Below are 24628 nucleotides of genomic sequence, written 5' to 3'. Positions count from 1 at the left end.
GAGCATTGATAACAAGATACTTGAAACAGGTGAGGTAGTTAGCCATCTAGGTATCTGAGCATAAGCCTGGGGTGCTCTAGGAAGACAGAGGCCATGAGGCTGAAGAGGAATGTGAGAAATGCAGAGTAATACGGTCAGGGAGGAAGGAGGGCAGATCACATGATTAGAGGCTGCTTAATATATCGCTACGTGATATTTAAATTGCTGAAAAGATAACACAAGTTGCTTTTCCTCCAAGGACGTAGTCATTCTTGGCCAGGCCAATTCTATGCAGGCTGTGGAAATCTGCGCAAACCCTTTCCCCACTTAAGCTTTAGTTTCCTCGAACACAAATGCAGGGATTAGAGAAGGCATTTAGGGCTCTTCCTGTTCTAAACTCTTAGGCTTCCAGACGCCTTGATGGCGAAGTCTAACAGGGTTAAAGTAAGGATCGTGGTTGGGTTGTGGCCTCAGGAAAAGTTCTGCAACCCCAGAACACTGTAAAAACAGGAAGAAGAATCGCGGAAGGTGGTGCCAAATCGAAAGAACATAACCTTTGGATCCAAGTTCCCCATAAACCTGTGAACCCTTGTCACGACCACAGACTTCCACGCCCTTAACGCCCTGAGCCCTTGGAGCCGGCCTCTCCTGGCCTCCTCGTCCTACTCTTGCCTCCCAGCCCACACCCGGTGTGGCAGTCCCTATCCTGCCTTCGCGCTCGCGTCTCGGTTCTCAGCCTCTATCCAGCCGGGAGAGCAGGCCCTGGCCCCGCCTCACGGCCCTGGCCCCGCCTCACGGCCCTGGCCCCACCTCCCCGCCTTGGCCCCGCCTCTCCGTCCAGGCCCAGCCACTACGTGCATGCCCGGCCTCCCCTTGGAGCGCTGGTCCCCTGGTCCGGAAGTGACGCGACGCTCGGGCTGCGGGCTGAACGCCCGCATTCTCTCAAGGCCGCACCCCGAGTTAGCCCTGAGCGGCATGGCTCTGCAACTTCTACTCGTCCTCGTCTTGCAGGCCGGGAGCTGGGCTGAGATGAGCCCCGCGGATCTGGAGCTGTCTTCGGGTACGTCGCCTTTGGCGGGGCGGCGGCCGGGTGGGGATGGGACGGGGGAAGGAGTCGCTCGGGTGTGGAAACGCAGCCCTGCGGGGTCGCGTCCTCGTTGTCCCGGGACCTCGCGCGGGGTTCCCGGACGCCCCGAGATGTTTGCGTGGGCGGCCGCCGGGAAGGCCACTCCGGGGCTCCGCGGTAAGCGGACTTCAGTTCCCTTTCTCTTGCCTCTTCCGTTGTGCCTAAACGACAAAAGAGCCTCTCGGTCTTCCAGTTCTTTTAATTCGTTTTTAGCGAAGTGAGTTTCTCGGTCGGCATTTGGACAGTGTGGCCAGAGCTCGTGACTTAAATATTCTTAGAGTAAACCCAAAATCCTTAAGAAAGAGGTGGTTCTTCCCCCATAATGAGAATCCTTAAGTGGCAGTGATAGGTCATGCTGCGTCTAAGTCTGGCAGTCGTGTGGTGCGTGCACTCGGGAACAGATTTGTCAGGCTCTACGTCTCTTAGCTTAGTTCCTCGGAACATGTTATTTCTGCCTGCTCACTGAGATTTCCCTAGAAATAAATGCAGGGAATACGTTTTCCAAAGCTCGGTTGTCATGGTGATTAGGAGCTCCCGTGAAATCAGTGAATTTCTTCTGCAAGAGGGTTAAACCTAAAGTATCAGAAACCCCTCAGTCTTGAGTGTCTGGTCTGTATCCATAGTTAGCAGTTGCCTGGAAGGGGTCAGGGAAGCTCCGCCTTCTGCACCCTTGGCAAAATCCGGTCCGAATCTCTGTATTATGACTTCGTCTGTGATCTCCAGTTAGGGGTGCTGCATTCATATCCACCTGTCCTTTGGCTTGCTCTTTAAGAGGCAAGCAAACAAATAATCAGTCATTCCCCGGGACAGACATTGTTCCCGATGTTGGGAATACAAAAATGGGAGGCACAAGGAGGTCTGCCCAGTTTGTAGAGAGGTCACTGCTCCTCAGTGCAGAGCCTGCAGTTGGGCTTCAGAGTCCAAGTTCTTACCCACCCTGCAGAGACTGCCATTACCTACAGCAAGTTAGTCATCTACAAGGGCAATTACAGTACATTGTGATAAGAGCCTGGACTTTCACACAGGCTACTGGAAAAGCAAGGTAGGGGTACCTGTATGACCAGGGGAATCAGGAAGGACTTCACAGAGAAAGATAATAACCTAGAGGTACAGAGAGATTTGTGTGTGCAGAGGGAGAGTTGTGAAACAGTGTGGTGAGTTAGTGGAATACTTCATTATAGAATATGTGTGTGAGGTTACAAGTGGAGATAAGATAGGTAGAGAGGTAGGAACCCAGTAAATGAAATGCCTTGTCATGTGTATCAGACAACAAAGGATAGCAACATAGCATTGGCTAACTTAGGCAAATGGGGGGATTTATTGGCCTAGAGAATCCAACCAAAAGTTAGAAAGGTAGAGATGCCACATGGGCCTCAGAAAGCTGAACTAGTCACTCAGAAGTGCAAAGACTATTTCTTAATTACCTACTCTGGATGTGGACAGCTTTTCCTGCTTGGCAGGAATCATGGATGTGGACAGCTTTTGGGCTTTGCATCTTGTAGCTTCCGCCATCCTAACAAAATCCCAGGTGAAGGCTCTGATTTACTTGCTTGGGTCAGGCACCAGCTTGCAGGGGAAGGACCATGTTGCAGGGAGTGGCGGGAGGGGAGTTTCCAGAAGAGAAATATTCCTGAAGGAAGTACAGGTGCTAGGTCAACAAAGTAAATATGCTTACTATACCTTACTCTAGTCCGTGGGTGGTCACAGGATTGTTTAAAGAGGAGAAATGATTTTATGCAGGATCAGTTAGGCCATTTAGAAAGACCGTTCATCTTATATAATGGTTTGGAGGTAGACTCGAAGAAAGGAGGCCAGTTAGGCCCCTGCTTAAGTTGGGATGAGTCAATGAAAATGGCAGTTTAATGCAGAAGAGAGGGCAGTTTGAAGAACATTTAAAAGGCAGAGTCAGCAGGAGTTAGTGATTGGATGTGGGAAGAGGATGGCTTGGGTTCTTGGTTTAGGTAAAGCATTAAACCATGAGCCATGCCCTTCTGAGTACAGACAGGGTCCTCCTAAGCCAGGTACCCCGACCTTAACTTCCAGTAGCCTGTGCGAAAGTCCAGGCTCTTATCACAATGTACTGTAATTGCCCTTGTAGATGACTAACTTGCTGTAGGTAATGGCAGTCTCTGCAGAGTGGGTAAGAACTTGGACTCTGGAGCCCAACTGCAGGCTCTGCACTGAGTAGCAGTGACCTCTCTATTAACTGGGCAGGCTTCGATTTCTCATCCATTAATGCAGATACCGGTAGCACCTACTTTATATGGTTGTTGTGAAAATGAGATATGATAAGTTAATAGCGGTGCATAACACTTAGTAACTGTTAGCTCTATAATCATGATCCTTGAAAGCAGAAAGGGTACCTTCCATTTTTGTGTTCCCAACACCTGGAAAAGGTGGGGCCCCTTGTGATTACACAGTTTGCACCACCTTGAGGCCCGCTATGGGAGTATTGCCCCTCTGCTCTGATAGGAACATTTACTATGGCCTTCTGTACTCCAGCATTGTGTAGACACAAGTGCCAGTGACCACCCCCTCCTTCTTTCAGTGCATTTTTGATACATTTGTCTAGATTTTTCAGTGTATCTCTCTAGTTTGTGTTGTGTTCCCTATGCTTTTAAAGTTAGTTTAAAATGTAAAGTCTCCATAGTCTCTCATGGTTCATTCCCCCTTCTGTTTACACCCGCTTCATTCTTCCCTTCCTTCTCCTACCGATCTTCCTGCATTTCTTCTGTTCCATAAATGAGGGAAACCACATGATAATTGTCTTTCTCTGCTTGACTTATTTCACTTAGCATAATCTCCTCCAGTCTCGTCCATGTTGTTGCAAATGTTGGGTAATCGTTCTTTCTGATGGCTGAGTAATATTCCATTGTATATATGGACCACATCTTCTTAATCCAGTCATCTGTTGAAGGGCATCTCGGCTCCTTCCACAATTTAGCTATTGTGGACAGTGCTGCTATGAACATTGGGATGCATATGGCCCTTCTCTTCACTACGTCTGTATCTTTGGGGTAAATACCCAGTAGTGCAATTGCTGGGTCATAGGGTAGCTCAATTTTTAACTTTTTAAGGGACCTCCACACTGTTTTCCAAAGTGACTGTACCAACTTGCATTCCCATCAACAGTGTAAGAGCCATCTCCTTTCTCCACATCCTCTCCAACATTTGTTGTTTCTTGTCTTGTCAATTTTTGCCATTCTAACTGGCATAAGGTGGTATCTCAGTGTGGTTTTGATTTGAATTTCCCTGATGGCTAATGATTTTGAACATTTTTTCATGTGTCGGTTAGCCATTTGTATGTCTTCATTGGAAAACTGTCTGTTCATGTCTTCTGCCCATTTTTTTATTTGATTATTTGTTTCTCGTGTATTGAGTTTGAGAAGTTCTTTGTAGATCTTGGATACCAGTCCTTTATCTGTAGTGTCATTTGCAATTATCTTCTCCCATTCCATGGGCTGCCTCTTAGCTTTTTTGACTGTTTCCAAGAGAGACTGTGGACTGTGGGAAACAAACTGAGGGCTTAGAGGAGAGGGGGGTGGGGAATTGGGATAGGCCAGTGATGGGTATTAAGGAGGGCACATATTGCGTGGTGCACTGGGTGTTATATACAAATAATGAATCATGGAACATTACATCAAAAACTAAGGATATACTGTATGGTGACTCACATAACATAATAAAAAATTATTATAAAAAATAAAATATATGTTTGTGTATATGTATTTGACATAATGTGTAGAACTCCATTGTGAGTATGCCATAATTTATTCATTGTGGACATTCGGATCATTTCCAGCTTATGGCTATTATGAATAAAAGTATATGAATATTCTTTAAAAAATAGAAAAAAAAACGTAAAGTCTCCAGAGAGTAGGAGGAAAACCTACAAGGGCAACCTGCTTCTGGCTCTTGGCTCACTAGTGCCTGACATTTAATAGGCACCCAGTGTGTTACAGTGTGGGGTTTCACTGTATGCTTGATAGTTCGTCTTAGATGAGGGAACCTGTAGGAATAGGGAAGCAGGCAAGAGAAAATAGTCTCTGCAAAATCCAGGTGGTTGGGAATGTATTGTGCAATAGTGATGGGCTTTTGTTAGTATTTCTTAGTGAATGGATAGGGAAAATAAACCCACGTGTGCTGTCTAATAATCGAGTATTTCACTTTTCATCCAGTTTTACCTGTTAAAGCAGTATATATATTTTTAAGTGAAGCAGTGTCTGCCTTCTTGCTGTTTGCTCTTCCACTCTGGGTATTAGTAATACTCAAGAACACACTGTACTTTCTCACATAGACATGGGGCTCTTAATTTGCCTTCTCCACTGATAAAGTGGAGAAAGTCTCTTTTCTGACTTTAGGGTAATGCTCTGGGTATGCTTAAATTTTTCATTATTCTTTTTGGATTCTATTTTTATTTAGAGATTCAAAATACTTAAGACTGCATTTTAATTATATTTATTGAATAGGGTATTCATAATAATTTTTAAATTCTTTCTTTATTCTTTTTTTTCCATTTTATTCTCATTCATGATTCATATGGACTTTGGAAGGTCCTCATTTTAGTTCTATATAGAGGAAAACCTAAGAAAGAAAAATAACACTTGTAAAGAGCTATCTTATAAAATTTGGCAGCATACAGCAATAGAGCAGTTGTTGTATGAACTAGATGAATAATTAATGGTTCCATCTTAATTGGACAGAGAAACAAAATGAGAATTGAACCAGAATTAAATGTATTCCTGACAGGAAGTAATCAGTTTACTTGAAATTTCCTTACTAAGGGAGTCTCTTTATTTTAGATAATCCCAATGCATAGTAATCAGAATGCTGATATCCATTTCAGTCGTGTCCATTCCAAAGAAATGATTTCCTTTAATACATTGTTCAGATTTTGCAGTGGTCATCACATAATTGTGTTAATGTAATAAATCAGGCAAAACTAGTTGATTAGATGCTTGTGAAGTCATCAGAAAATAATCATTTCCAATTCCTATTAATATATGGAGGTCATTTTCTTATTTTGTTAAACTATCACAAAAATGATGCCTGAGAAGCTTTTGTTAACTAAAACCAACAAAACTTTATATATTGCCAAGTCTTTAAATAGTTTTTCTGAGCCTTTGTTCTTTCATTGCTAAAAATATGTATAATAATATCACCTCCCTCATAGAATGGTTTGTGTTGGTGCCTTGAGACAGTGCGTAACAATGTGGAACACATTGCTTGTCTTGTAGTAAATATTTAGTCTACACGTTAGTGATTACCATTCAATAATGTTCACTGTTATGTATTTTAACAAATATATTCTAAAATATTAAATTGTTGTGGTTATATATGAAAGATTGTGTTGCCTTAAAAAAAAAAACTCATCCAAATCAGCCTGAGAAATTTAAAGTAGTTCAGCATCTGACTTGTTCTTCTACCTTTTCCCTATTTCTCATAGACTGAAAAACACTCTAGTTTTTCAGTTCCTGTTTCTCAACCATTTCTCAACTTGGAGTGCATTAGTCCAAATGGGAATTAGTCTTGAGAAAGGACTCCTCTCGGAGTAGGTGGGTCTGGTCCAGTTAGAATTTATTGGCATGCCAAGCAAACCCAACTAGATAAAATTGAATAAATAGGAGCACACATAAAAATCCTGCATTTTAGGTCAGAAAGTTTGTTGGATAAGCTATAACTTGGTAGTGGTTTGAGTAAAAGATCTGGGGGATTTTAGTTAATTACAAATTCAGCATAAGCCACTATTTGGTATGTCCCTTCTCTTTAAGAAAGAGGAAGGAAAATATTTCATTCATGTCTGTTGTATTCTGGGCTCCACAACTTAAAAGAGAGAATGAATGATAAAATCAGAATAGACCCTGAAGACCAACAGGACGAAGAGAAGACAGACATATTAACAGTTTTGACCTAGCTAAGGAACTATTATATAGAGAGTAATAATTTTATTATTTGTGTTAATAATTTTATTATTTGAACCCTTAGCTCTGAATCTCTTCTAAAGGTATAAGAAAATAATAGAAGTAGGAAATAGACTTTTTGTATTCATCTCACAAAGTGATAGATGATTCAAAGCCTGAAAATATTGAAGTGTTTCAATGAAAAAACTTTCATGAACATTTTAAACATGTGCAAGAATTCTCAAAATGTCTTCATTCATCTTAAATCTAGAAGACACTGCTGCTTGCTAAGAGAAAAATTTGGAAGGCATTAAGAAAATAAAACCATTCAGAAGGTGTAGTTTGTGATCGTAAATATATTCTGAAAAAAATTGCACAAGTCTTGGTTTGATATCTCCCCCTTTTCCTCCGTGGATTTCTTATGCCTTTTCTCAGTTTGCAATGAAAGAAGAAACCTTTGTAAAAACACCCATGGCCCTGCCTGCATCTTTCACTAGGGGAAGGATGTTAGAGCTTTTCTCTGAGTTGTTCATTCACAAAAGCTTCTGGTTGCTTTAATTTGGAGTATTTGTTTTTGAGCTGTAGTGTCAGATGGCTTAAACTCCCCCAAAACAATTTGATTGCTGGCTCCTTTATCCTTACGTCTTTATGCGTCTCAGCTCATCCTTCCCACGGAGAGGTTGGTAAGCATATTGTTGGATGGTGTCCACAGACCCCAGAGCTCTGCTCTGCGGTAGATGTACCCATCTTTTAAGCCGTCTTTGTAGGCGATTATGTTAAAATTGGGGAAGAACTTCTGTGGCTGTCCCTTTTTCTGCAGAGGCACAGATGCCCTTGGTGGTTATGGGATGGAGGACATGTGGCAGCCCGTATCAGGTCATCATCCATGCAGAGGCAGTCTGGAGATGTCTGCAGTTCCTTGCTTCCCCAGCAGTTACAACAGAGCTGTTCTTTCTGGCTGAGGTTTTCTGGTGTTTTCTGACATCCCCGTTGCCCTGTCTTGTGGCACTGCTTCCTCACCTCACATACTGATCTTCATCAGTTGTTCTGTCCTCTTCCTTGCTTTTTTTTCATATCCTGTCTCTCCCAGTTTATCAAGAGGAAACAGTTGGTTGCAACCGGAACTCTCCTTTTTTCCCCCTGCATTGTAGAGTGTTATAAAAAAACTGATTGTTCTTTACTGTGTTTGGTTTTGTTAAATCCTCAGCTGTTCTAGAGGCATTCTCAGAAGCAGATTTGAAAACAGTGAATTTTATTCTAGGTAGCATGCACCAAATAACGGAACTCATTTCCAAACAACATGGGTTACAGAAAATGATCTGTATCGTTTTTAAGAGATGGAGAAATCTGTAAGATTATTTTATTTGATGAGATGCTCTACTAGGATCTTTCCTTAAACTCCACAGATAATCCTTTCTTGCTATTTCTACATATATTTTTGTTGACATAAGGTAAATTTAATTTGAATAGAAGTTTGCTGTAAGCCTTAATTATTTTAATTTGAATATAAAACAATTTAAACTTTAGGTCACAAAATTCGGAAACAATAGAAACGACTCCTGTCTATTTATCATGTGAGTTTGGCAAATAATGACAAAGGCAGATGTGTAATAACCACATGGTTTCTCTTCTGGTACATTAAAACCACAGGCTACATCCTTTGGTGTATATATTCAAAGTTTCTCCTTGAATAGAATGATAAAGTCTGTTAGTATCCATTGAAACCACCTCCTCCCACGACCTGTCTTGACTGCTTTGAAAGCTGTGGTTTAAGCCCTAGTTCTAGTCTAACCAGGTCAAGCTTTAACTTAAATTATGTGAAACATCCTTTGATTCACATTAAAGACTAATCTAATGTGCAGGTCGACTTTGTTTGTGGTTTTTATAACTATGATTCGGTAGCCTCTTCTTAAACGTGAACGCACTCTATTTAATTCTATGTGTCTTTCCTCAAGCACAGGAATCTCAGCCTGAGTCTCTACCGTTGAAAAGTTATTCCTGTTGGGAATAATTTTTTTTAGGAGACCGAAAAAGGCAGTGAAGAACTCCTCATTGTTGGAAACTGGAGGAAGGCAGGTCCTTGTTACCAGAGGCAGAAAGTTTAGCGACACTGTCGTCTTTTTTTTTTAAAAGATTTTATTTATTTATTCTACAGAGATAGAGACAGACAGTGAGAGAGGGAACACAAGCAGGGGGAGTGGGAGAGGAAGAAGCAGGCTCCTAGCGGAGGAGCCTGATGTGGGGCTCGATCCCATAACGCCGGGATCACGCCCTGAGCCAAAGGCAGACGCTTAACCGCTGTGCCACCCAGGCACCCCGACACTGTCGTCTTTGGTAACAGGAAGAGTAGGAAGTGCGCCTGGCGAGCTTCGCGACCTAGTCAGCGGGGTTGCCAAGCAGTGTGGGAGGTGCCACGTGGTCTCTTCTTGCTTCTTGTACTAAAATGCAAGACTAGAAAGAGTAACCAAGAAAAGGACTGTTAAACAGAAAGGAACCAGGACCAGAAGGTTTGAAAAATTCTCAGCCTCTGGAGAGGCAAAAAATGTGAAGTTAAGAGATGGCTTTTTAGAGAAGGTCACATTCATTGTGAGTTTTCTTAGCATCAGGTTCCTTTTTATCTGGTTGAAAGTAATGTTTATATGGTGATTATTATAATTTTTTTATAAAGATTTTATCAGAGAGAGCGTGTGCTCGCTCATGAGCAGTCATGAGCAGGGGGTGGGGCAGAGGGCCATGGGGCTTGATCCCAGGACCTTGGGATCATGACCTGAGCTGAAGGCAGAGGCTTAACAGACTGAGCCACCCAGGTGCCCTTGTGTGAACGTTATTTGATATTAATGTTGACCTGAACCTGGGGGATGAGGGGCTGCCTTGTGTTTCCTCCTCACAGACTGTAAGCTGTTGGAGACTAGGTCGTTTCATGAAGTTGAGGTACAAACATAGGAAAACATATCTAAAGAAACCTAGAAAAAGGAAGCCTCAGTACATCCTGCTATAAGTAAGACCACGGGAGCTCTACCGAAACAAAAAGAGAAGAACTAGGGCTAAATCTGCCAAGACCAATGCTTTCTGGCTCACCTGTAAGGAAATTGCTTAGAGAACCAAAGATGCTAGGTACCAACAGCTGTCAGCAGTATTTCAGGAAGAGGAAATAGAAAACTTGTAGGTGTCTGATCGCTGGCTGCAGAAAGAGCGTATTATAAGCATGTAGTGTTTGAATCTGTGAGACATCCTCCCAGCTTCATAATCTCAACCTTTTGGCACAAATCAGCGTCATATTGCTTTGATAAGTAGTTACAGAAGTCAGACAGTTGGGCAGTAACCAAAGGTATTCATTGTGGGGAAGCCATGAAATATATTGGTTTATTTAAAAAATCTGTTTTTAAGTTAGTTTTCCTCCTAAATAATAATAAAAAATTGCTGAAGTTATGAATATATGAAGCAGGGTTCCTCAGCTTCAGTGCTGTTGGCACTTTGGACTGCCAGAATGGGGAGAGCTGCCCTGTGCATTTACAGAATACGGAGCAACCTTGGCCTCTATTCTGGAGATGCCGGTAGCACTCTCCCACTACCACCCAGTTGTGAGAACCAAAAACGTCTCCAGACAGTGCCAAACGTCCCCTGCGAAACAAAAATCAAAACAACCTCCTGTTGAAAACCACTGATACAAAGGAAAAAAGTAACCGGAAAAGGGAGGGAAAAGGCAGTAGAATTTAGTTGTTCACAAGTCCATATTTTTTACCTAAATAATTCTGGTTCTGTGTTCTGCCTTAAAAAGATAATACAAGTGTTAAATAATTGTAAATTACAGCAACGTACCAGTTTGGGTTTGAATATTGGAATTTTTGCTTTGGGAAAAAATATAGTAGGTGTTTCCTTCAACAGTAAGCAAATACTGATATATGTGAAATTAACACCTCAGATATCCGATTAGGAAATCTGAAATGACTAGTTATATAGCCAGGAAAGAACCCACATTTCTTACTGTCCCACCCAGGGAATATTTTTCTTATTAGAGCAGTCCAGTTTATATGACCCTAAGTAATCATCATCTGGGGAACTTTTATTTTTATTTTTTACTTTTATGTATTTTGCATATTCATTTATTTGAGAGAGAGGGAGAGCACTAGGGAGAAGTGCAGAGGGGGAGAGAGAGAATCTCAAGCAAACTCCCCGCTGAGCACAGAGCCCGATGGAGGGCTCGATCCCAGGACCCTGAGATCATGACGGAGCCGAAATCAAGAGCCGGATGCCTAACCAACTGAGCCACCCAGGCACCCTGTGCTGGGGAGCTTAAAAAAATAATAATAATAAACTTTTGGCTCTCTCAGAGTTTTTGAGGCTGATGATATGTTTGGAAGCCCCATATACCTGACCACATTTCCACTCATTCATTTTAATTGTAATTGTAAATTATGTTTAATGGTTTTCAGATAGGTAGGATTGAATATTGTTAAAATTGGGGTCATATCGCCAACTCTGTATCCTCATGTTCATTCATAAAGAAGGGAAGGAAGGGATGGAAAGGAGGAAGGAGAGAGAGAGAAAAGGAGAAAGGGAGATGTATGTGTGTGATTGTTTTCCAAGGGGTGGTGGACAACAGCCTTTTACATTGAGCAGGGGAATAAATGGGTGCTTTTAATAACTAGTTACGAGATGTTAAAGTGACTTCTGCCTATTCTCTCATGTGACTCACATCTCAATAGACGTTTTCTGAAATGGGTTAAAAGAGCAAAGGCGAGAATATTGACTGTGTTTTGTAAAAAGCCCTGCACACCGCAAAGAGCAAAATGTTAATGAAACTGGCAAGGTGAATGGCCCCTGGAGGCAAGTTAGGCTTCTATTCATGTGTTACAGGAAAGGTGCTAAGGTGTGTGATGATACCAGGCAAAGGGCTGCAAGCCTACATGGTATTTTAGAATGAAACTGACTATCCCTAGGGTAGCCAGTTCTCCTCTAGCCTTTGAAGGCAATCTGTGGTATCAAATACAGGAAATTCTAGTGATTAAATGAATTGACGATTATTATTACAACAGGCAATACATTTATTTATAAAAACTCCTAAAACATAATAGGGATTTATTGCCTTTATTTGTATTTCCCTCATATTACAATGTTGTTTCAGGAATTTAAAATGAATCAGAATGCTATACATTTTCCAATAAAATTAATTTTTATTAGTCTCAATTTAAATAATTATATTATTTGCCCTGGTGAGTTCTACTTCAAAATACATATTTGGCTATCATTGCTTCTTGTAAGGTTTTCTAACGTTAATGTTAGTTTCTTACAATTATCCGTTTTACTTTTTAAATCTCTTACAGTGCCTGTACCAACCAATATTAGATTTGAGGCCCATAATTTTAATACTGTCCTACGCTGGGACTACCCAACCATGCCACAGACCCCTGTTTTTACTGTACAGGTAAAGAACTATGGGTAAGTGTTACTCTTTTATCTTTTTTATTCTGTTTTTGTCTTGGTCTCTGTATTTTCCATAACACTGTGTTTTTTCCCATCATCTTTCTTTCCCATGTAGCAGGACTTCTTAAACTGCTTGTAGACTTCCAGAAGTGCCAAGGATGCAAATCAGTTATTTTCAGAGTACTTCCTGCCTCTTAGGTCTTCTTCCTGTCAGAATTGAAGTAGAGGAGTCTCACTAACTTTCAAGACTTTTTTAAAGATTTATTTATTTGAGAGAGAGTGTGCATGTGTGCATGCTAGCAGGGTGGCGGGAAAGGGAAGGAGAGACAGAGAGTCCTCCAGCAGACTCCCCGCTAAGCGGAGAGCCTGACACAGGACTCTGTCCCAAGACCCTGAGATCACGACCTGCGTCCATGTCAAGAGTCGGACACTGAATCGACTTAGCCACCCAGGCACCCCAGGAATTAGAGAGTTTTTAAAAGCATGACAAATAAAGCTTACAGTTCTGTATTAAAAGTAATGATGACAGGGCTCCTGGGTGGCTCAGGCTGTTGGGCATCCGACTCTTGATTTCGGCTCAGGTCGTGGTTTTAGGGTCCCGGGATCCAGCTCAGCATGGAGTTTGATTGTCCTTCTTCCACTGTTCCTAACCCCCGCCCCCCATAACTAAATAAAAATCTTAAAAAAAAAAAAAAATGATGTCCTCTTACTTTCCATAGTGAATGTATTGTTGAGTAGAAAGATAAAAATTTCAAAAAAATTTTTGACAAATGTCAGGAGTCTTTGTAATGTGTTAGATTTTGTAGTCAAGTAATGATTATTTAAGTTAATAGAATCTAGAGTTATTTAAAGATCAGGTTTTTAAAAACTGTATGTGGAATATACTTTGTTCAGGTGTTGTATTTTGAATTGAGCCTCTTTATCGTAGAGGAATTTATAGTTCTTCTAACCAGAGGAAGCCCTTCCTACTTTGTCTGGCTTCTCCGTCCTATTCTTGTTCAGCTCTTTCTGCCAGCTCCATGCCGTAAGTGAAAAGCGAAGCAGAGACAGATGATTCAAGTTTATACATTAACAGTAAAAGTTACCATTGTGCTTCTTCATTCCTCTTCGTTTCAGGGAAGCAATATGGATTGATGCCTGCAATACCTCTCATCATAATTGTGATATCTTTTCCGTAATTAATGATCCGTCACTTTCTCTCTGGGCCAGAATTAAAGCTAGGCTTGGACAAAAAGAATCAGCCTATGTAGAGTCCAAAGAATTTATTTTATGTAAACAAGGTGAGTAGAATTTTTAAATTTGAAATTTTAAGTTTGAAAATATTTACACAAGTCTTCTGTATGTATTTGTTTTTCTTAGCACTTGCTAAGAATTATCACAATGCCCAAGAAACCTTTGGAGGAATTTAGGGAGTCTGTGTCTTCCTCTTTCCCCAAGCCCCACAAAATAGGGTAAGACGTGCCCATCACTTTGCGCCTTCTGAACCATTACAATTCCACTCCCTGCAAGCGCGGGTCAGTGCTGCCCAGGTGGGCTTTGTGCCCTCCCCCCCGCCCCCTGCTCCATCACTCCCTGCTGAGTACACTCACTGAGGACAGCTCTCCCTCTTCCACCCTGTGCCTCATCCCCAAGGCCTCTGGGATTTTTATATAGCAACTTAATACATGAACAAATTTTAGATTTCTGTAATCTCTCCAACCCCAGTGATGTTTTTAGCCCTTTCTCCTGCCTGCAGCGCATTCCTGCGGGATACCTTATCTTAGTTACCACCTCAGGCTCCAAAATCTTCATTGCCAGTTCCTCTTCTCTGACTGAAACCCTACCTTGTAGCTCTCACACCCTCACTCACGGGTAAAGAAGCGATTGATTAGTCACGTGACTCCTCCCTCGTGTTCCAAGCCTTGTGCCTTACCATGCACCTTCACTTCCTTCCTTGTTCGGCCTCCACGCGTGGTTTCCTCCCCCCCGCGGTTTCCTCCCCCCCCCCCGCGGCCTCGCTTCTGTTCCTGCTCTTCAGACCCTGCCTGCTCTCAGGCCCTTCCTCTGCTTGCCCTTGAAATAATTTTATGTCCCAGAGTCTGTGCCTTTGTCATCTGTTAACTGTGCCGTCTGTATAGCGGATTTTTCCCGTGCAGGTTTATCAAGGGCCTACTGTGTGCTAGAAAGTGTTCCAGGCCCTGAGGATAAATTAGCAAATAAAAACAGACCAGCCTAGCACGTAGTGAGTGTGCCGTAAATACGTGGAGACTAGGTAAATGGTTCACCAACGAAGTCTCAAGCATCAGTGACAACATAACAAATATTTGTTGAATGAATGAATATCTAGTTTTGATTTTCACCATAAAAATTCAGTGTATTTAGCAAACTTTCATAAGAGCCTCCATGCCAGGCATCCATAGGTATTGGCGATACGAGGAGTTTCAGTGGGTGTTCAAAGGTAACTAAAATGCCTTTTCTGAAACTTTTTTTTTGAGAATAGGTTTTCTTTTTAATCTGCAGACCCACAGAAAAAGGAAAAATAACTTAATAGACTTCTGTTATGTCAAGTTTTTTTTAACAGGATACATGACCCAGCTGTTTACCTTTAGCACTAGAAGTGAATTTAAGCTGTGAAAGAGGAGTTTAGATTAGATAAAAATGTTTCCTGCTTGAGATTAATATTTCTTTATTAAGGACATTTAGAATATCTTCTAGATCTTTGTGGAATGGTTTAAACATGGTTCTGCTTTAGAGCAACCAAAACAGTACGTTGATTTTGGCAGTTTTATGTAATGTACTATAAAGTCCCAGGGGCAGTACTAATTCTGCTTTTTTTGTGTCCCTTCCCCCTCACCACAGGGAACATTGGACCACCTGCAGTAGGTATCAGAAAGATGGAAAACCAAATCATCATTGACATATTTCACCCTTTAACTAATATAAGTGGAAGAGAGCCAGTACCCATATATGACGAAAATAATTGTCACATATTCATATACACGGTGAATTTGAGAATAAATGGAAGTGAGGTAGGTGTTTGTTTCCTTTGTGCTGTTCTGTCCTATTTTTCTGTTGCTAGCCTAAGTTGTCTTTATACGTAGTGTAATGAAAGTACAATGCTTATGAACACTCAGGCAGGACTTAGGGATCATAGGCTTTGGTGAGATAAACCACATAAATAAATGTTGTTGAAGGGAGTTGGTATTGGAGTTAATCACTCATGCTGGGCAAGTGTTAAGTTTTGTCTTGGCCTCATTTAATAGCACGGCTCTATTTTAGGATTTTAAACCTGTTTATTCCTGTCTCTCCTCTGGTACGACGAAGATCATTTTACGCTTCCTCACGAGTAGTGATGTAAGATAATAGGCGGCTATAATTGGAATCCTTGCTTTCCAAAGAGAAAGTTAGCGCTTCTGCTGTGGGGATATACTTACATTCTGGCGCTGGTGTGCAGACCACACTGGGGATGGGAATGATTCTAGTCCGTTCATTCTCCACAGCGCTGCAATTGCTTCATTTAATAGTATTTGCCAGGCGCGTGCTCTGTGTGTCCCTGGCACCAGCAGATAGTGGCGCACAGTACGGACAGTGCTCCAGGGCTTCGTGGGATGGAGAGAAACAGCGGGGGGCGGGGGGATGGGCAGCGGAGTTGGGGGCAGTGGTGATCTTCAGTTGGGTGGTCAGAGCAAGGAAGGTGGAGCCAGGTCTGGAGGAGGCTAGGAGGTGACCTTCATGGAACTAGACAGGAAGAGTGCTTCAGGCGAAGAATCTAGCAGAAGCACACTGGGCAGAGTGCAGATGCAGATGAGGTCAGAGGTCACCGGGGGCCACATCTCTTGGGGTGCTGGAGAGATTTGACGTTATTCTGATGAAGGCGTTACGTCTCTGGAAAGATCTTAGCAGGAAGAGTGACATCTGACTTAGATTTTAAAACATCACTCTGGGCGCTTAGCGGAGTCGTCCTTCTGAAGTGCACATCTAACCTTCCTTCACTCCTTAAACCCTTCGCAAAGCTCTGTGAGCTACGAAATAATACCGACATCCCTTCCACAGCGTGGCCTACCAGGCCTTCGTGATTTGGCCGCTTGTGTCCTTTCCAGCTTCCTCTCTCCCCGTTCTTTCCAGCCTCAGTCTTACTTGTGCTGTGCTGAACTGCTTTTGGTCTTCATTCCATGCAGGGGCTGTGCTGTTTCCCGGAACCCCCTCACCCCCTTCTCAGCCTGGGCGAATTTCTGCTCGTTCTTCAGTGTTCAGCTGCCATTTCATCTCCCCTTTGAATTCTCTTCTGACACTTAGACTGCTTGCACCGCTGTGGTTTGATCATTCCTAGCTCCATGTAACAGTCCCCTTGCAGGACTCGTGGCTCACATTTCTTTCTGCTCTGGGGGGTGTTGCGTGAGGTCCGGCCCCACCGTCCTGCCCTCGTGTGTTCGGGCGCTCGCTGGCACAGGGGATGCACATCCTTTGGCTGGTGGAACGAATGATGAACTGCCAGAGACTGCCTCCGTCCCTTCTGTGTACTGCTGCTGAGAGATGCCACAGTCTTCGCAGAACCCCTTCCCTGTTCTTCCTGCGGATGCTTTTCTCTCTCATCAGCTAAGTTTCTAGCACTGTTAGAACAGGACTAATGACCATCGGTTGCTTTAACAACTAACAGTGAACATTCCTGCTATTTGAGTTCTTAAATTTGTAATCCCTACAACGCACATTTTAATGGATACGTAGCGTGACGCTGTGTTGGAATAACAGGTTGACTGCTTATTTGATATCAACACTGTTTGCAGACCTGTTCAGCTTTCACCACATACGTTTCCTTCAGGTGTTTGATCAGGATCAATATGGTGCTTTTTCTCGGGTTTGGTTTTATTTTTGCAGAATAAAAGAAGCCATGCATTTTTGTCGTTGTTGTTTTCCCCATACAGACCATCTATAAAACGACAGTAGAGAATGAAGATGATTGCAATGAGACCCAGTGCCACCTTGTTATCCCGCTGTCCTCCCTGAACTCTGACTACTGTATTTCAGTAGATGGCGTCTCAAAAGATTGGCCCGTTACGACCGAGATGTCCAAAGAACTTTGTATTACCACTTCTGATGATCGCCGCATGGAAGGCAAGTTTCTGCTGTTTTTTTCCTAAATACAGGGAGGGACAACTGAAATAGGGTAATTGGAAAGAGGCAGTTTCAGTAAATCTCTTGTTCTTTTAAAAATATTCAGTGGTTCCATTTCTCAGAGAAGTCCAAAAGTAAAAATAAGCTCCTTTCTCAGGCATTAAGAGTTCTAAAACAACCAATTTGGAAAGCTGTGTGATGAACTTTTGACCCAGGGAAGAAAAAAAATATAATACCTAAAAGTGTGCATAAATGTCTGCATTTCAGGATTACATGTAGTGATGTAAAGCAGCTTACTTCCCTATAGCAAGATGTATGTATCCATTAGAATGTTCTCTGTAAGGGTGGCAAGTTTAAAAATTGAATAGCAAAAATGTTCATTGGCATGTGTGATGTGAACTGGACATTAGTATCCGAAAATAGATGTTGATAGGTTACAGGTCATTTTTATAACACTTAAAAACAATTTTGTGTCATTATCTTTCCTTTGTATGTGTAAGGGAGATAGAAATGATAGAACTTTAGAACTGATATTCTCAAGTGGCAGGTACCGTAACAAAAATTTGACCTGTTCTCTGCACTTAACAAAATTTAAATGTTCATTACAGATAATTTATAAAATATAAAAAGCCAGAAGAAAACAAAATTATCTGTAGTTCTGTCATCCAAATATTTAGTTACAGTTTGGGGTTTTTTCCCTCCTCCTGTTCTCTTTTTCTACATAGTCATGATCATATTGTATAATATATAAAATTTTATGTATTGCTTTAAGTATATATTATAAATATTTTTCCATTATAATTCATATACTTATTAATATTATTTTTCATCTCTGTAGACTGTTTCATCATGTAGAATTTATATTCTATTTAATGTTCCCCGATTTGGAACTTCTAGATTATTTATGATTTTCTCTATGATAGCATGGTTTGATAACTCTGTGTATATATATTTTTTCCAATTATTAGGCTGTTTTTAGAATATATTTTTTATTTATTTTAAAGATTTATTTATGTATTTTAGAGAGGGAGAAGAGAGCACGAGTGGGAGGGGCAGAGGGAGAGGGAGAGAGAGTCTCCAGCAGATTCCACGCTGACCATGGAGCCTCAAGTGGGGCTCGATCGCACAACCCTGAGATCACGACCTGAGCTAAAACCAAGAGTTGGATGCTTAACTGGCTGGACCACCCAGGCGCCCTCTCCCAAAATTTTATAATACAAAGATCTCCTTTTTTTTTTTTTTTTTTAAAGATTTTATTTATTTATTTATCAGAGAGAGAGCACAAGCAGGGGGAGTGGCAGGCAGAGGGAGAAGCAGGCTCCCTGCTAAGCAAGGAGCTGGACATGGGACTCGATCCTAGAACCCTGGGAACATGACCTGAGCCAAAGGCAGATGCTTAACCTGCTGAGCCACCCAGGCATCCCTACAAATATCCTCTTGAAGAATGGGAATCTAGGCTGAAGAATTAGACCAAATGCCTGAAACTTAGTAACTTTTAGGCTCTTACAACGAGGGTGTCAGATAGTATGTAACTTAAAATAATGTAGTGCGTTATTATGCTCTTATTATGCCAGCTTGCATTGGGTTACTTTGAAAAAATAAAATCCTAATTAATACACAAAATTTGAAATAATGCAAATGCCTCAGATTTATTTTTTTTTTAAGTCTGAATTATAAACTGGGCTGGTACTCTGGCCACATGGTGGCAGCACTGTGGCTCAGAAGCGGTATTCCCTGCCTGCCCGTGCCCTGCTTCTAATCACAGTGCTGGCCTTAGGAAGTGATTTTATCTTTACTGTTGAATTAACTTCATTTTTTCCACATCCTGTAGTAGGTGTTATACACCATTCATTTAGTCGTCATCTCCAGAGTGACTATTCCAAAAAGGTAACTTTGGAATAGAAATTAAAGGTAATAAAATGCCAGAAAGAGGCCAAACACCACCATGGCACGTCGAATAGTGTTAATTTGGAAGAGAGGACTGTGAAAATAGAACACTGAAGATTGTGCTTTGAAAATAAAAAGCAGCAGCATGAGAGCAAAATACCCAATAGTGATTATAGATGTATGTGCTCTGAAACGGATCTTTCCTATTTTAAGTTATTATCTCTGGTTTGCATTTAAGGGCACCTAATTCCTGTACAGCTTTCCTGTCCCTGTGTGCTGTGTGTATGTCTGCATATCTTTACAAATATTTGCGATCTTGAAGTAAATATAAAATGGAACAAAATTCTGAGGAATGGGATTAAATTAATTTAAGAGTTATAGACATTGTCAGAATTTATTTCCGAACGGATGGATTTTTTAAAATTTTCTTTTGCCTTTTTAATGGAGAGAAAAGTGTAACTCTGGAAACACCCCGTGTTGGGGGCTTGAAGGAAGTGGTTGTGAAAGCCTCTGTTAGCCTCTTCGTGTCATGGGGGTAGAGGTGCAGAAGGTTGATTGCAGAGCCGGGAAGAGCCGTCTTAGCATCTAGGGCAGGCATACCTGAGCTGCTTTCATCTTGCCCGACTTCTGTGGCACGTGCTCTTCGCAACTCTGACCGGATTAATTATTAGAGAGCAGCACTGAGACTTTAAAACTGTTTCATGGATACATAGCAGTATTCCATCTTAATTCTAACTTGCAGTTTTTCCCTCTTTTTAGATTCTGTTTGGATTCCGATTGTTGCTGCTCTCCTGTTTCTAGTGCTTATGCTGGTATTTGTATTTTGTTACACTAAGAAGATGAATCCATGTAAGAGAGAAAGCATCATGTTACCCAAGTCCTTGGTAACATATTTAATATTTTTCTTTAATCATATACACTAAAACGTTTATTTGGACCTTTTTGATAATTTTCTTAGATTTTTTTTTTTAAGTAGAATGATGTTCAGCAGCATGTCACCTGTCATAAATCACTCAGTCGACCACACATCCAAACCCATGTGATTTTTACTACACATCATGTACTTTTTATGCGCGGAACAAGAGCATAATTGGATAAGTCTGTTGAGGAGCTTAAAGTCTAGTGGGAGAAGAAGATAAGTATTCAGTGGATGTACAGTGTTCAAACATAGAGGTTCACGTCCGTGCCAGTGAGGAGTTTGTCCACCTTTGGAGGGTGGGGCTTCATTGTGGCCTTTCCAGAGGCAGTGATGTTTGAGCGTCTTGAGGGACAGACAGGAGTTTCTCCAGGTACTAAGGAACAGTATGTGCTAAAGGCCGGCATCGAGAAAGCATGGCTTTTGAAAATGTTAAAATACAGAAACACCATTATGGTTGGAGTGTAGAAGGAAAGATGGCCACAAGTGAGACCAGAAGTTTGACATTTTAAAAAAGGATTGATTTATTTGGGAAAGAGAGAGCATGAGCAGGGGGAGGAGCAGAGGGAGAGAAATCCTCACGCGGATTCCCCGCTGAGCGCAGAGCCTGATGCTGGGCTCGATCCCAGGATCCTAAGATCATGACCTGAGCCAAAATCAAGAGTTGGATGCTTAACTGACTGAGTCACCCAGGCGCCCCAGAAGTTTGAACGTTTTAATGTCTAACATTTAAAAGCCTTTGTATGATGAAAAGAACATTTACAGCTAACAAAATGGTAATTGTTTGAATGAAATAGGACGGGAATAATATCTATAACATACAAAGGACACATTGCAATTTGCTTTGAAAACACTACCTTTATGTAAAGTGAATAAGAACTATTAGCAGTAGATAATTCATGTATGAATTATAGCATTTGTCCTTACTAATTAAGGATAAGTAAGTAAGTAAGCACAAAGCAGCCTTGCAGTCTGCAACTTCATACCCACTAGAGAAGGGAAAATAAACCCGAACCCCATAGTACTACCCAGTAGTGCCAGTAGTAGTAAAGCTGGTGGATACTGGTAAAAGTAAGATAGCTGTGGTGGGAAGGTTAGCATATAATGGCTATAGGGTGTAGTAGTGCCGTAAACAGTGCCACAGCCCTTGACTTAGTAATTCTACTTTTAAGAATTTGAAAACAAATCTTCATAAATAAAAAGATGTGTAAAGATAATTCAGCATGTTCTATAAATAGTAAAAATTGGAAACACTTCAATATGCACTGTTAGAGAAATTACTTTAATCATCAGTATAAAGAAATTATATGAGGCGTGAAAATTCTAATAAAAATTATAATTATGAAGGCGAATGGTGCAAATATTACATAAGTAGGTGACTCCCATTACAACTGTAACGTGCATACATGTGGAGGTAATGGAGAAAAGCAACATATTGCTTAGATGGCGGAGGACTTTTTTAAAATTCTAAAAAAGCTTGTCTTAATATGGTATATTTTCATTAACAAGCAAGACAAGGCAACCACCGGATGCTATTATATTGTTACGATCAATCTGCCATTTAGCAGTATATTTCATTGCGCATTACCCTTAGACCGTGTCTTTTTAAGGATATGCACTTACGTTTAATAATTTATTGTTTTTAATCATTGGTTTCTCTTCCCTTAGCTGTCTGTGGTAAAAAATGCCTCCTCAGAGACAAAATCGGAATCCAAGTGTATATCACCCATCACCTACCAACCGATTGTCCCAGAAAATGAGAAGATGGTCTGGGAAGAGCAGTTGTCTCCAGCAACAGTTGCAGGGACACCCACTGAAGACAACCTAGGAAAAATGGAACACCGAGAAGACGTTTCCAGTGAAATAGAAGTGGTGACCATTGAAGAAAATACTTCTGACATGGCTCCTGGTAGCCCTCCGACCCCAGGAATGAGAGAGAATTCTGTCCATTCAAATAGTAACCAGTCTGAACCCTGTGTCGTCGCCTTCAACTCCTATCACTCCAGAAATGGTTCTGACAGTGGCGTTGTGGAATCTGATGGCTTCTTATCTGACTCAGAATTTCCCCCAAATAACAAAACTGAACAGAAGCCCGAAGTCCAGGAGTGCGTAGTGCTGAGAAACACCATCACCTCCTTTGGTTACGACAAGCCGCACGTGTTAGTGGAGCTGCCTGTGGATGAAGGTGGCAAGGAATCCTTGATTGGTTATAGACTGACGGCAGATTCCTGAGAGTCTTCCTAAGGTCACCGAAGATGTGCCAACTTTGAAAGGATCGGCTTTTCCCAGTTTTTCCGCTTTGATTTCATGAAAGGATCATTCTTGCAAAAATTGTATCTTTGTTGGTACCAACCAAATAGGGGTATCTGGGTTTACATAAAGTGCAACGAGGCTCTTTGGTGCTGTTACATTTGGTCTGAAAACTGCAAAAGCTTTGGAAAAAACAAACCATTGTCACATTTGAAATTTTCCATTTAGTGGACTGTTAGTAACAGTGAAAACTCTTAAGAACCCTGCTTCCTGTGATAGTAGGTGAGATACCCCAGGGTCCTTTCTAATCACTTCCAAGACCTAGAATAGATTTTTTTCTTTTCTGTGCCTCCGCATGGTATTTGTTTTTGGAAGTCTATGTATATAGTATATATAGATATGTATATATGTGTATATAGATATAGATATATATAGATATATATATATATTTTTTTTAATAGAGCATGAGAGTGTGAGTGGGGGGATGAGGGGCAGAGGGAGAGCAAGAAAGAATCTTAAGCAGGCTCCATGCCCAGCATCCAATCTGATGCGGGGCTTGATCTCATAACCTAAGCCGAAATCAAGAGTCAGATGCTTAACTCACTGAGCCCCCCAGGGGCCCCGATGTATATGGTGTTTTTTTTATATATAGTATTTTTAAATGCTCACTTTCAGAAGAAGTCCTGAAAGCTTTCCAAAACCGAATATAAAATCTAGTTCAAATCAATAGACTTAATAAAGAATATGTAAATAGAAACATGTATATATTTTTTATGGAACACTGCATTTAGAGACTTGTAAATAAAGTATGTTTAAAATTCATTTTTGTACTCATTTATTCAAGCACTCAGGCAGTTAATCTAGTATTTTTTACCCATTTCCTTGTTTCCATGCATTAAGACTATAGAATTATTTTCCAATTATTCATATCTAATCTTTAAAACAGTCCTAAAAACAATGTAATCTTTAAAAATAGTCCTTTTATGTCTGTATTTCATATTTAGCACTCGTTGTACAGAACACTATTCCAAGCTGTTTGGGGAGGGGAAAACCAGATTTTTCTGTAGAGCATGAGAATTGAGGGGTTCTCCAGCATAAAGACAGTGGTCAAAGCCGTTGGAGTAGGTGGGAGCCCTGAGAAGCATGTGGTGTGAGGAGAGAGTCCCCAAAGAGAGGCAAGCCAAGAGTTAATTTCTATAACACAAGGCATTCTTGGGGATTACTAAGAGGATAGTAGCTCTAAGATTCAACTGAATTCATTGATCAAAAAATTTTTTTAAAAATACAACTTCTGTAAGTTAGCCAGGGAGAAGCATTTCCCTTCACTTAAAAGTCCAAAGTGAGGTGCTCTTTTATTCTGTTAGTGGGCGGAAAATGTAGTAAATATTAGTGAGATTTTGGTGAACTAGTACACTCACTTATTTGGGGAACAATGTCTTCATGGCTTTTTTAACTAATATATGAGTACTTACAGTCCGTAAAAATACATATCCTTTTCAGATTATTGTATGAAAATTATAAAAAATAAATCCTTAAGACAAAAGCATACAAGTTAGAAAAGGAAAAAGCAAAAAAATGAAAATAATTGAAATAGACAAGTTACTGCTTTCCAAAAGGATTGCGCTAATAATAGACATTCCGGCCACATGTGAATAGAGTACACGGTTTTTGTGCCCTAGCTAATTAGGATAACAGTTGTTTTAATGTCCACAAATTGTATAGGTAAGCCATTTTAATACTTCTGTTAGCATTTCTTTAATAGTAAAGTTGAGCATGTTTTATATATTAGGTATTTATACGTAAATGATTGCCTAATCTTGTCCTTTGTGCATTTCTTTGGGGGCTGTTTATTTTTTTTTTATTGATTGTATCCTTTGCCAGGAGTTACACATTTATTTTTAAAATTTCTTATCTCTTACCCTGCAGATGTTTAAAATGTTTATAAAGTCAAATTTATTAATCTTTTCCTTCCATTTTAAAGAAACTCCCTAGAAGATACAAACTTTCCCCACATTTTCTTGTGTTATTTGGGGGTCATTGTTCATTTCTACACTT

General features: G+C 40.9%; 1 protein-coding gene across 1 annotated transcript; it reads left to right on the top strand.

The window, feature by feature from the left end:
• The first annotated feature begins 564 nt into the window (after window positions 1-564).
• IFNGR1 (interferon gamma receptor 1) lies at window positions 565-23007 on the top strand. The gene is made up of 7 exons (XM_008691054.2): window positions 565-1039; window positions 12330-12444; window positions 13546-13709; window positions 15268-15437; window positions 17331-17520; window positions 20167-20291; window positions 21992-23007. Exons 1-7 carry the CDS (start codon window positions 838-840, stop codon window positions 22553-22555), a joined length of 1530 nt encoding a protein of 509 aa, XP_008689276.1. The 5' UTR covers window positions 565-837; the 3' UTR covers window positions 22556-23007.
• The last annotated feature ends 1621 nt before the right edge of the window (window positions 23008-24628 follow it).

Source organism: Ursus maritimus, unplaced genomic scaffold, assembly GCF_017311325.1.
Source record: "Ursus maritimus isolate PB19 unplaced genomic scaffold, ASM1731132v1 scaffold_13, whole genome shotgun sequence".
NCBI classification, from domain to species: Eukaryota; Metazoa; Chordata; class Mammalia; order Carnivora; family Ursidae; genus Ursus; species Ursus maritimus.
Note: the sequence above shows the minus strand (reverse complement) of the source record. Positions and strands in the feature narration are given on the sequence as shown.

Bases quoted from the DNA above. Each gene is read 5' to 3' on its own strand.
- IFNGR1 (XM_008691054.2), top strand. From the start codon at position 838: ATGCCCGGCCTCCCCTTGGAGCGCTGGTCCCCTGGTCCGGAAGTGACG. The intron at 13,710-15,267 runs GTGAGTAGAATT...CCCTCACCACAG, and splicing joins ATTTATTTTATGTAAACAAG to GGAACATTGGACCACCTGCA. The intron at 20,292-21,991 runs GTAACATATTTA...CTCTTCCCTTAG, and splicing joins TCATGTTACCCAAGTCCTTG to CTGTCTGTGGTAAAAAATGC.